Source organism: Nicotiana tomentosiformis, chromosome 3 (assembly GCF_000390325.3).
Source record: "Nicotiana tomentosiformis chromosome 3, ASM39032v3, whole genome shotgun sequence".
NCBI lineage: Eukaryota > Viridiplantae > Streptophyta > Magnoliopsida > Solanales > Solanaceae > Nicotiana > Nicotiana tomentosiformis.
Window position 1 is genome coordinate 6,181,454 of NC_090814.1, and position 13,746 is coordinate 6,195,199.

Consider the following 13,746-nt stretch of genomic DNA (forward strand, 5'->3'; position numbering starts at 1 on the left):
ATGACCCATTTTATTGTTGGAGGAACTAGGACCATGAGAAGGATAAGGAGGTGGGTTGCTCGGTTGTTGGTACATCGGGGGCCTTTGAAAACCCGACCCCCGATTTCCTTGGTTGTTGTTCCACCCGCCTTGGTTGTTGCCTCCCCAATTGCCTTGATTATTATTGTTTTTCCAATTCCCTTGGTTATTGCTTTCACTCCAATTGTCTTGATTGTTTCCACTATTCCAATTACTTGGTTGCTAGAATTCCAATTGCCTTGATTATTCGAAGGTCTCCATTATTGTTGATTAGGGCCTTGATAGTTGTTTCTTTGACCTTGAAAGTTTTTCACATATTAGACCTCTTCATCTTGATCATTGTAAGAATTTCCTTGATCAAACCCACTATCATCTTGCACAAAATTGTACACTCTTTGTTGCACTTGTGGACTTCTTGTTCTTCTCTTGTTTACCATCATATTGATTCCCTCAATAGCATTGACTTGCCTCGGGTTTTGTACTTGTTGAAGTTAAGCCTTTGCCAATTGGTTCATGATGGTTGTCAACACGGCTATGGCTTGCCCATGGTCATGTAATTCTTTATGAAGAAGAATCACATTTGGATCACCTTATGGAACATTGGCTCTAGATTGCCATGCCGATGAAGTATCCGCCATCTCATCCAAAATATCACATGCCTCCGCATAAGGCGTAGTCATGAAGTTCCCTCCGGCAAGTTGATTCACTACACATTGGTTGGTGGTATTGATCCCCGGATAGAAAGTTTGTTGAATCATGTTCTCCGTCATATCATTGTTGGGGCACTCTTTCACCATTGTCCTATATCTTTCCCATATCTCGTGTAATGGTTTATTGGGATCTTGCTTGAATGCTAGAATTTCATCCCAAAGAATGGCCATGTACCCGGGAGAGAAGTACTTTGAAATACATTTCCCCGCTAGTTCATCCCAAGTATGAATGGAGTGATTTGGCAAACGTTCCAACCAATATAAAGCTTTCTCCCGTAGAGAGAAGGGAAAAAGCCTTAGCCTCAAAGCATCTTCGGAGACATTTGTTTGTTTGCTCCCCAATATGTATCAACGAACCCTTTCAAGTGTTTATATGCATTTTGACCCGGTGCACTGGTGAAGAATCCTCATTGCTCGAGAAAAGTGAGCATCACTTTGGTTATTTGAAAGTTTCCCGCCCTAATACGGGGTGGGACTATAGCACTTTTATACCCTTCATTCGACAACACCCGGTGTGGAGCTGCTCGTGGTGGAGGTGGGGGTGGAACGGGTACATTGTCTTAAGGCGGTCGGCCTCGTCTATTGGCTTGAGGTTCAAGAGGGACCTCATCTATTGCATCATCATCAACGTCCACATCCCCCACGGCTATGTTTCCGAGCTCGTTGTTTTCCAGGATTGCACCTACAATACTCACACATTAGTAACAAGGAAGAAAAATAAGATATTCCAAAAATGCACCTAAATATATAGCTAACGCCGTTTTTTAGCTCCCCGGCATCGGGGCCAAAAATTGGTCTCGTCCAATCTCACTCCTCTATTTGAGGATATGAAAATGGTCTATGCAATAGTAATACCCAATAAGGAGTCGGGGTCGATTTTCCACAGGGAGCTATGAATGGGTCTTAGGGATATATATTATAGTGTATGAGCTTGAATTATCTCAAATTGTAATTCCACAAACTTGGGTTGTTTCTAGGTCTAATTTAAATGAAGATTACAAACTAAAAATTTAAACTAGGAAAGTGTTTTTTTTTCAAATGATATAAAAGGGCTAGGGCTATGACTTTCACCTAGGTGTTCGCCTAATGGGTTGTAAACTTTAAAACTTATTTTATTGGTCGGGGTGTATTATAGCTATCAACACCCAAGTACCCACTCAATACCTCTCGGTCAGAGAGTGATTTTTCCTAATTAGACTTTCTCAAGTCCAAATGGGTATTGAACAAAATAGTTGAGGATAAGCTCAACTCGGGTTTTACTATCTCTAGGTTCAACCCTTTAATTGGGCTTATTAATCTCTCGATTGACCCAATTTCTTGCTAGCCAAATTTTTCTAGACTAAATCTCTCTTTCTCAAGTATAGACCAAGTCAAATAGGCATGAAATAATATCTGCAACCATTAATTCTTTACATAAAAGCAAGAACTAGGCTAGATAATCAACACCCAACTATAAACAAGCAATAAATCAAACACACATTAAGTTTACACACTAGGATTGGGTCACAACCCTAGTAAAAATCTAGCTACTCATGCTTAAATTGGAAGAAAAAAAAGAATAAGTGATAACTAAACCCATATTGATAATTAAAATGATGAAATCAATATTCAAAAATCTTAAAATAGCAAAAACTACTAAAAAGAGTAAAAGAAAACGTCTACTGTAGCTGTTGATGTCAAAACTTAACCTAAAAAGGTGAAACTCTTCTATTTATATAGTGCTGAAATTTTCGGACAAAAATGCCCTTTCGGAGGTTCTGCGGCCGTATAATTCCATATGTGGTCCGCACTTTGCTTCAGCCTGACAAGAATGGAAACCTGCGGCTGCATAATTTTGAATTGCGGCCACACTTCTCTCTTTCTACGGTTCGCGCATTTCTGAGTGCGGCCGCACATTACTATTCTGCAGACCACACAAATATGACTACGGCCACGTAGTTGTTCTTCTGCGGCCGCACAATAATTGTGCGGTCCACACTTCTGTTGAACTTGAGATGCAAGTTCTCTGAACTTTTGCTCTTGCCCAGGTTCTGCGGCCGCATATGCCATGTGCGGACCGCACTTTGCACTTGTCTCTGATAGGAGTTTCTTCACAATCTGCGACCGCAGATAAAAAATCTGCGGTCCGCACTTCTGAGCTTTTGTGCATGTTTGTGTCCTTGAGTTCAGATCACTTCTTCTTGAGTTGGATTTCATTTTGGGGGCTCATTTTTCACTGTTCCTGCAATTAAGCATATTTCATCAGTTTTCGGGAACACAATTAAACGCTTTGGGACTAAAACGAAAGTAAAAAGGTGCTAATAAGTAGTAAAAATCCCCACTTATCAATGGGGCTGAGTGTTGGTCAGTCAAGATCGCTCATGTCCATAAGATGAAGGTAGCAGAGATGAGGATGTTGAGATGGATGTACGAGCACCTCAGGTTAGATAGGATCAGAAATGAGGTTATTCGTGACAAGGTGGGTATGGCCCCTATTAAGGACAAGATGCGGGAAGCACGGCTTAGGTGGTTTGATCATGTGAGGAGGAGGAGCACAGACGCCCCGGTGAGGAGGTGTGAGAGGTTGACATTGGAGGGACTACAGAAAGGTAGAGGTAGGCTAAAGAAGAGGTGGGGAGATGTGATTAGGCAAGACATGGCACAGCTTCAGCTGACCGAGGACATGACCCTTGATAGGAAGGTATGGATGTCGAGTATTATGGTAGTAGAGTAGGTAGTCTAGAGTGTTCATAACAGTAGTATTGGCATGCATTCTTGCTTTCTGTTAGTAGTAGGTTTTTATGACTATCCGTTGTTTTCTTTAATTGTTGATCACCTTACTATCTTGTTGTTTTTATTCTGCTTTTATATGGATTTTTGGTATTGTCCCTTCTTGTCTATATATTCATTACTGTGGTACTTATGCTTTCCTGAGCCGAGGGTCTATTGAAAATAACCTCTCTGTCCTCACAAGGTAGGGGTAAGGTCTGCGTATATACTACCCTCCCCAGACCGACGGTATGGGATAATACTAGGTATGTTATTGTTGTTGTTTATACTTTTAATGTTAATCTTGGAGAAGAGGGTCATGCTAAGGAATGAAATATTGAAATTTCTTTAAGAAAACCCGCTGGTAAAAGAGAAGCTAAGTCTTTACACTGTTGTCATGTGTTCTGAATCCAAGTTTCTGGAGAATTATGTGCTGCCATTCAGGGTGAAAATGCCTGAAGTGTATGATTTATACATGAATACTAGAAGCTAAAGAGAAGTCTTTACAGTGGAGACAGTGGTTGTAGAGCATTGGTTGTCTCTTAGGTTTATTCAGTTCCTTGATCATATTGTACTTCCGTTTTCATGCTCTTGTCAAGCATATTACTGCTTGTTTACCTTTCATAGCTGATTATCCATTCTTGAGTGATAACTTTTCAAGATATTATCAAGCATGAAAACTAGAAAGTAAGAGTAGTTTCATTTTCAATTCAACTATTGCTTCTTGTTTAATGAGAAGGAAAGCAGTGTAGAAATCAGACTAGATGTATATGACATTGATATTTGAATGTTTATCTTAATCAGGATGGTATTTGTTGTCGTTGTAACTCAAGTTTCTTATTCCAATATCTCTTTGTGATTGGACAATATTGCTCCTCGACCTAATTTTGACTTGACGATTTTCCTTTGCTGCCTTATCTAGGGGAGTGTGTCCAATATCTTCATTATATTTTGGAAAAAGCACTTTTTTCTAGCTTGGTCAAGTGTGGGCACAATTCTCTACATGCAGCATGTTCCCGTTGTTGGCAATTCCGAACAGAGTTATAGGGCCATTGTCCGTTGACAAGAAAAAATAGAGTGTCATCTAAGATATCAGATACAGGCAAATTTAGGATGAATTCTTTGAAAATTTCTTCTGAAAACCAATTTTATTTTGGTGTGATCTTTATTTCGTTCGTTTTGCTGTAGTCATGTATGCAGAATTCGGCTGTAGATTTCATTTTCTAGTCAAAGATTCTTTTTGGTAAATGGACTAGAGAAGTCGTAGGCAAATTAGCTTTTGTTACAAAAGCTTTAACTGTATGAACACGCATCCTAATCAGAAAAAATATCTTCTTGCTTGTAGCTGAATTTTTTTACCTTTTTTTGTTTTGTTTTGCACTTCAAAACCTAAATTGTATGGGTCTTATTGGCTTTATCTCCGGGAGGTGGACTAATCTCTTAAACGTGTCTTGAGGAGTACGTTTGGATTTGGTAATAATGGCGCAAAAAAAAGCAACTCCTTTCCATCAGATTTTAGCTCTTTTACTCCACAGCTCCACTGACTTCCCGTGCCAATGTATTGGTGGACTTTCTTGTGAACTCGCTTGGCTTATCCAACAAAGAAGCCATTTCTACAAGCTCCAAGGTAACTCGTTCGAGACTCCAAAATTATGGGCCACGTTTGTTACTTGATCTCTTTCTCAAAATGGGTATGAACAAAGCCCAGATCAAAACCCTTGTTTCTTCTTCCCCTGAATTGTTGTTTTCTCATATTGACAAAATCTTAAACCCAAAATTAAGGTTTTATATGAACTTGGCTTCTCTAGGTCTGACCTTGCTCCTTTTATAAACAAAAAAAGTAATTTCTTGAAAAATGGTTTGCGTACTACTATAAGACCTAGTCTTGATACCTTCAGAAGTTATTGGGTTGTCATGATTCTGTAGCTAGGGTTGTTAAAAGAGAGCCTAGGTTGATTTCTCGTAATCTACATAAAGTAATACCACCCAATATATCATTGTTGTTAAATTTTGGGTTTTCACGGGTGGATATAGAGAGGGCTTTTCATAGGCATTCAAGGTATCTGCTTAATAACCCTGAGCAGATCGAGAGAGCAGTGCATCGACTAGAAAAGAATTTTCATATGCCTCGATGGTCGGGGATGTTTTTCCATGGCATTGAATTAAGTACTTTTGTCGCTAAATGAATCGAAATTAGAAAGGAAATTAGATATTTTCTGATGGTCTGATTCTGATATCTATGCGATGGTGCGAATCCCTCCTTAATGTTTGACTACATCAGAGGCTAAGATAAGACGCACATTGGAGTTTTTTATGATGGGATTGGGATACAAGTCCAGTTATCTGGCTTCTCATGCGCCACTTTTGAAGTACAGTTTAGAGAAGAGGGTTTGGCCAAGGAATGGAATCTTGAATTTTCTTAAAGAAAACCAGCTGGTAAAAGGGAAGCTAAGTCTTTACACTGTCGTGAAATGTTCCGACTCACGTTTTCTAGAGAAATAATGGTTCCTTTCAGGGAGAAGATGCCTGAGATGTATGATTTATACATGAAAACTAGAAGCTAAAGAGAAGCTCTTACAGTGGAGGCAGTGGCTGCAGAGCATCGTTTGTCTCTTAGATTTATTCAGTTCCTTGGTAATATTGTAGCTTCATTTTCGTGCTCTTGTCAAAGCATATTACTGCTTGTTTACTTCTGTTGGAATGCTATACATTAAACACATTAGATAGCGTATAAATCGTAAAACGAGAACTTACTTGTTCGCGTAGCGGAAGCAAAAAGAACGGATGAACCGCGACTGGAATTACTGGCCGGCGGTAGTTGTCACGGTATGTCGGAGCAACCGCCTATTCCACAGTCTAAACCCTTATCTTGACTTTAGGAGAAGACTAGCGTAGGAAAGTACTGCTCAGAATCTATCTTTAGTGTACACAGTAAATGTACTTATATAGGGAATATTAGGGTTAACTAATAACCCTATTGGGCCTTAGAGCACCCCTTATGGGTGGACCCAATATTTTCTACATCTCCCACTCACACATAATGGGAGTGCTCATCTAGTCCGAGAAACATATTGTCAACTCATATCCTCAATCATTCATACAAGAAAGTAGACCGTGCGACCAACATACTCTGAGAGCTAAGGGCTATACATCTGTTAGAAGTATATAGCCTCTCGTCATGTGCAAACCTGCAAGTAGATCATAAAGTATGCAGTACCCTAGATCATATGAATCACATTTAATATAATCTCAAAATCTCATACATCATTATTTCTTGTATTCACAATCATAACTCATAAGTTATAATTGGTGCACCAATGAATACAAATAAATGAGATTCCATCAATGATCTTCCTCTTCTCACGATCCCTTTAACATTAGTATGACTACTTTTCTAGATATGCTCCGTTAGACCGAATCTGTGTACATGGTCTTTTGAAAACACACTAATATAGCTAACATCACACTTAGTCTCAAGTATCTGATCAGAGTCTCTGAAGGTACAAAATCTTGAGCCATCATAAAAGCTCTGGGTCTCACACAACAATAAGTTGAGAATGGACTTATGTTAACCCAATTGGTCGACATTAGCATACATGGTATGAAACATGTGCTACAACATTTTCTCCCTTTTTTTCCGAGGAGTGTATGTCTTTATCTCATAAAGAATTTTGTACAGATGATATTTAGACACCATAAGTATCTAAATTTGAGTTCTTTGATCTACAATATCATTTTTCACTCACATCAGGCTCACAAAGTAGACTAGGTGAACGTTTTTCACCCTAATGACCTTATGTCATTGTTTAAGCGACATTTTGATTTTAAGCGAATAGCTCTCAAATTATCCATATGATAATTTTGCTTAAAACCATGTCTCATATCCTCACATCACTAAGATAAGGAGGGGGTTGCCTGTGTGAGAAGGCCAACCTCTTGTCTACCCGACATACTTATCAAAAAAAATAAAGAATGTACATAACATTCAACAATAAAAATATGTATGTATGTAAATTAACTTTATTGATAATCAAAGAACATCAATTTTGTGAATACGGGAAAATAAATAATAAAATAAAGTATCTCAGATTCTACGCAAGCCTTGAGACCTAGTGTGTCTTACAAATACATCTCTAGACAAAGGCCTGGTCAATGGATCTGCTAACATATCTTTTGTAGATACATACTTCACATTCACTACCTTGCGTCTAACTATGTCTCTCGCATAGTTATACTTGATATCTATATGTTTGGTTTTACAATGAAACTTAGGGTCCTTGGTGGAGGATATTGCAGCCTCATTGTCACAGTAGACTAATACTGGTTCAGTATTTTCAGCGACATCCAACAAGTGTTCCAAGAACTTTTTCAACCAAACAGCTTCTTGTGTTGCTAATATGAGAGCCAAGTATTCAGCTTCCATCATAGATAGTGATACACATGATTATTTCTAACTACTCCATGATATGACGCCATCACTGAGTAAGAAAACATATCTTGAGGTAGACTTCCTCTCATCTAGATCTCCTCCATGGTCAGCATCACTATATCTAACTAATCGCAGAACCTTGCCGCCTTGATAACAAAGGGCATAATTAGCAGTTCCCTTCAGATATCTCATGATTCTCTTTACTGCTTGCCAATGTGCTAAACCTGGGTCGGTTTGATATTACTTACCAAGCCAACTGCTTGACAAATATCAGGTCTAGTGCACACCATAGCGTACATTAGACTTCCAACTGCGCTCCTATAAGGAACTCGGCTCATTCCTTCTGTCTCTTCAGGAGTCTTAGGACACATTTGACTTCCCAAGATATGGCCTTTACTGATAGGAGTTTCAACTGGGCTACTATTTTGCATATTGAATCGTTCAAGAACTTTTCTAATGTAATTCTCTTGTGAGAGATACAATAGTTTCTTTGGACGATCTCTTGAAATCTTAACTCCAAGAATATATGCAGCTTCACCCATATCTTTCATCTAAAATTGAGATGACAACCATGACATTATCTCAGTTATAAACTCCTTGTCGTTTCCAGCTATAAGTATGTCATCTACATACAATGTTACAATCACAAGATTGTTCCTTGATCTTTTGGTATAAACGCAATGGTCTTCATCCATCATGGTAAAACCATTGGATACAACAACATTCTGAAAGCGTATATACCATTGCCTTGAAGATTGTTTGAGGCCATAAATATACTTCAAAAGTCTACAAACCTTTTGTTCGTGGCCCTTTTTAATGAAACACTCAGGTTGTTCCATATAGATTTCTTCATCTAGTTCTCCATTGAGAAAGGCAGTCTTTACATCCATCTGATGTAATTCAAGATCCAAGCTTGCAACAATAGCTAGAACTAAGCGAACTGAGGTAAATCGTACAGCTGGCAAGAAAGTCTCTTCGTAGTCTATTCCTTTCTGCTGTGTATACCCTTTCGCCACCAATCGAGCCTTATATCTCTCAACTGTACCATCAACCTTGAACTTAATTTTGAGAACCCATTTGCTCCCAATTGCTTTGCGTCCTTTAGGGAGGTCAACTAGTTCCCAAACTTTGTTGACTCTCATAGACTCCAATTCATCTTCCATTGCTTTTGTCCATTTATACTTAGAAGGGCATGAGAGAGCCTCTTTTATATTTTTAGGCTCATTTTCTTCTTGTAGGAGCATCATAAATAGTACGCCGCCTTCAACATCAAATCGTCGGCGGTGAATCTTTTTACGAGAACCACATCTTATTTGTGATTCATCATTATTCCCATTTTGATCAATGTTGCTCCCACTTGGATCAAGAACATTCATCATGCTCCCACTTGGAACAAGATATGTGACCATCTCGCTCTCATTTGGAACAAGATCCATTTTGTCACTTCCACTAAATGTAGAAGGATTACTTTCATTCGCATCTGATGATGAAGGAGGTCTTTGATGAGAAACTTGTAATGACCCGACCGGTCGTTTTGAGTATTACAGTCATGTTTCCTCATTTACTGCCCTATTTGTGCTTTATAACAATATTATGACCTATCGGATTAGTTAGTTCGGGTCCAGAGAGATTTCGGAACGAATTGAGATACTTAGTCTTGTAATTTAAAACTTAAGTTAGAAAAGTCGATCGGATGTTGACTTATGTGTAAACGACCTAGGATTAGCATTCTGATGATTCCAATACCTCTATATGGTAATTTTGGACTTAGGAGCGTGTCTGAAAAATTTGGAGGTCCGTGGTGGAATTAGGCTTGAAATGGCGAAAGTTAAATTTTTGGAAAGTTTGACCGAGGGGTTGAATTTTTGATATCGGGGTTGGAATCTGATTTTGGAAATTGGAATAGGTCCATAATGTGAAATGTGACATGTGTGTAAAATTTGAGGTCAATCGGACGTGATTTGACAGGTTTCGGCATCGGTTATGGAAGTTGAAGTTTCAAAGTTCATTGATTTTGAATTTAGTTGTGATTCGTCGTTTCGATATTGTTAGGTGTGATTTGAGGCCTCGAGTAGGTCTGTATTATGTTATGGAACTTGTTGATATATTTGGTTGAGGTCCCGGGGGCCTCGGTTGAGTTTCAGATGGTTAACGGATCAAATTCGAACTTAAGGAAATACTGGAACTGCTGCCTCTGGTGTGATCACACCTGCGAGGATCTTGGACGCAGGTGCGGCAGGGTTGGCGTAGATGCTAGTTTGGGTCTGGCCTGGGGCGAGCACATGTGCGAAGGGGAATGGGCATCTACGAGCCCGCAGATGCGAGAAGGGCATCGCAGATGCGAGGTTTTGGAAGGCTGGCTCTGTACGCAGGCGCGCATTTTTGTCCGCAAAAATAGATGCGCAGGTGCGAGCCCAGGCACCGCAGGTGCGGAAATGCCTGGGCAGTGTTAAAAACGAGGGTTTCCGAGATTTTTCTCATTTTAGTCATTTCCGAGCTCGGTTTGGGTGATTTTGGAGAGGAATTTTTCCACACAGCTTGGGGTAAGTGTTCTTGACTCCCTTGTGATTATATTTCATAAATTAATCTTCATTTTTTGTGTAAGATTATCGAATCTTCAAGAGAAATCGGAGGAAAATTCCTATAATTTCATAAAATGAATTGTTGAGTTTTGAACATCAACTTGGAGTCGGAATTGAGTGAAATTAGTATGGTTGAATTTATAATTGGATGAGTTGTCGGATTTTGTGAGTTTCGTCGGATTCCGAGACGTGGGCCCCACGGGCGATTTTTGGAGTGTAATTTCGGATTTTGTGGGAAAATACTAGTATTTTGATATGGAATTAATTTTTATAAATTGTGTGGACTGATAAAATTTATTGTGGCTAGATTCGAGCCGTTCAGGAGTTGATACGCGCAGAATGGAATTTCTGGAGCATTTTGATCTTGCTCGGAATTGGATTCGTCTTGTTCGAGGTAAGTAACTCTTCTAATCTTGGAGCTGAGGGTATGAACCTTGAATATACGTATTATGTGAATTGTTTGAAGGTGACGCACATGCTAGGCGATGGGCGTGTGGGCGTGCACCATAGAAATTATGACATAATTATTTCCGTGGAATTTTGTAGTCAAATAATCTTGGCATTTTCTATGCAGCTTTATATGTTGAAGAAATTTAGCTGAGAATCATATTAAAAATCATATTGAGGCTATATGCCAGTATTATTGGGACCCACAGAGGTCATATTATTGTAATTTATTTGTTTTAAATTGAAAATTCATACTCAACCATATTTATTTCATTGCTTGTCATATCTCAGTCTCCGTTGTTATTTATTGATACATCATATCATCATTTTCGGGCTATTTTTATCACATTGTGAGCCCATGATAGAGAGACTGGAGAGATTGATAACTGAGGGAGGCCGAGGGCCTGATTGTGAGGATATTTTTTGGGATCGGGCTGCACGCCGCAGCAGGACATATTGGATTTATATATATTATTATTATTATATGGATCGGGGTTGGCCGCCTGCAGAAGGCCTTATAGGCTTTATATAGCACATGAGTTGTCCGTGCAGCACGTGAGTTATCCGTACGGATCCAGATATTGATACTATAGCACGTGAGTTGTCCGTGCGGTTTATAGCACTTGGGCTGAAGGAGCCCGTCCGGAGTTTGTACACCCCCAGTGAGCGTGGTTCATATTAATGAGGGATAGATCTTCCCTGGACATAGATCTTGTCCGAAGCATTATATACCTGGAGATGGATCTTCTCTATGGGTTGGATTGGCCCTACTCGGTATTGAGTGACTGATGATCAGTTGATGTGTATATTCCGGGATAGATCTTCCTTGGGCCGGATTTACCATATATAGTACCGAGTGATTGGGCATGAGGAGTGTAATGTATGAGAAAGTCAGATTGAGTACTCTGAGAGTGTGAGTACATGAGTTCATCTCTGAGATATATTGCATTGACATGCACACATGACATACATGCATAGAGATATATTTTCCTCATGTTGTACGGTATCACATCATTCATGATTTCTCACATATGTTGACATATGGGCATAGTGATGCATTTATTTTATACTGGTTATCTGGAAAGAAAATGATACATCTTAATTATCATTGAAAGGATTTTAGGAAAAATTACTGTTTTCAAACTTATTCATATTTTGGCAACTTCGGTAAACGATTTGGGTTTTCACTGATGTACTTGAAAGGTAGAACTATTTTTAGAAATCATGATTTAAGCTGAACATTTTATCTCTGAGTTACTTTTGTATTACTTGATTTATGTTGAACTTGAGTACATGGGGTCGGTTGTACTCATACTATACTTCTGCACCTTGCATGCAGATGTTAGTTGTTGATGTTGTTGTGTTCGTTGGGAGCTGGATTTGAAGATGTACTTGCATTCCGGTTGTAGCAGCCCCTTGTTCATGGTAGCCTTAGATTCATAAAACTCTATTTATGTACTTTTTCAAACAAATGATGTATTTACTTCATACCAGCTTTGTATACTCTATTCTTAGAAGCTCATGATTTGTACTACCAGTTCTTGGGGAAAAGTATTAGTTTCATATATTTTCTTTTAATTAATTGCCTTATTAATTTCATTGGAGTTGGATAGTTGATAAGTGGCTTACCTAGCGGGTTGGGTTAGGTGCAATCACGACTAGTTAAAATTTGGGTCGTGACAAGATGGTATTAGAGCTCTAGGTTCATAGGTTCTACAAGTCATGAGCAAGTGTCTAGTAGAGTCTTGCGGATCAGTATGATAACGTCCATACTTATCTTCGATAGGCTACAAGGTCATTTAGGATATATACTTCCTGTCTTTCTTTCCTTATCGTGCGAAATTGATTCAGCTTGAGGCATAACTCTTTGAATTCCTTCCACGCATTCGTGTGCGCACATGAGCACTCGGTATCAGCTGTGTATCGCCGGCTTGTGATTCTATGAACGAGGTTCGAGATTTGTATTCTGTGTTTTGGCCATAGGCCAGTCTGGAGGACTTGAGGCCATGGTTAAACCGTAGCTTAAGCTTGGTAGCTTTAGTTGCAACTTGTACAATTGGACTCATATGTCCGGTAATGTCCCTACGAGTGGAAATTGTGGCTCGATGAGCGGTAGAATGGCCTTGTGATGGGTATGATGTGACTGCAGGATGTGTTAAGATAGTTGGATGTGACGAGAAGAGTTTCTCGAGATGTAAGAAGAATTTTCATTGTACTGACTGCGGTATTATGACAGTAGTAGAGTGTGGATATCGTGAGTTATCGGGTGTTTTAATCTATGACTTTGAGCCAAGTGGGGGAGCCTGCTATTGATGGTTTAATTTCATGGTGACATGTTAAATTTTAGCTTTGGTTTGAGACATACCTGTGGATTAGTGATGACTTCTAGAGGTTGAGGTTGAGGATGACTCGAGCAAGGAAATTCTTGAATACGGGTTATATTACACTTTATGAAAATATAAAAATCTTGGGATGAGTGAGTTGTTAATTATGAATGATATAGTGCGCACGGAGTATGAATTTGATCAGTGCTGTTAAGGCATGATTACCTCTTTGAGTGTTGTTGTGCTAATGGGACACATGTCGTTTGGCCCATTTGGGCGGTGTAATTTGGATTTGAACAAAGGGGGAGACTCTCGAGAAAGTTCCAATAGGTTCGAGGTTTATATATAGCAATTGAGAATTTCTCCGAACTTGTGTATGGATAAAATCTGAGATTCGCATTTGATGGTGCCTAGACTTACGAAAATTCTGTATGATGATGGATTCTACATTTTAGTATAATGAATGTAAGAAAAAAAATTTCAAATTC

At 39.1% G+C, this 13,746-nt stretch overlaps 1 protein-coding gene and 1 long non-coding RNA gene across 2 annotated transcripts; both read left to right on the forward strand.

Moving 5' to 3' along the window:
• The first annotated feature begins 3,099 nt into the window (after window positions 1-3,099).
• LOC138907301 (uncharacterized) lies at window positions 3,100-4,153 on the forward strand. The gene is made up of 2 exons (XM_070197895.1): window positions 3,100-3,408; window positions 4,076-4,153. Exons 1-2 carry the CDS (start codon window positions 3,100-3,102, stop codon window positions 4,151-4,153), a joined length of 387 nt encoding a protein of 128 aa, XP_070053996.1.
• A 736-nt stretch (window positions 4,154-4,889) lies between these two features.
• LOC138908703 (uncharacterized) lies at window positions 4,890-12,473 on the forward strand. Its single transcript, XR_011415105.1, has 3 exons — window positions 4,890-5,103; window positions 10,795-10,881; window positions 12,274-12,473. It is a non-coding gene; the product is annotated as an uncharacterized lncRNA (long non-coding RNA).
• Window positions 12,474-13,746: the final 1,273 nt, after the last annotated feature.

What these genes read in the sequence shown, in the direction of transcription:
- LOC138907301 (XM_070197895.1), top strand. Translation starts at nt 3,100, where the DNA reads ATGAAGGTAGCAGAGATGAGGATGTTGAGATGGATGTACGAGCACCTC. An exon ending in ACATGACCCTTGATAGGAAG is followed by an intron (nt 3,409 to 4,075) that starts GTATGGATGTCG and finishes GCTCTTGTCAAG; the next exon opens with CATATTACTGCTTGTTTACC.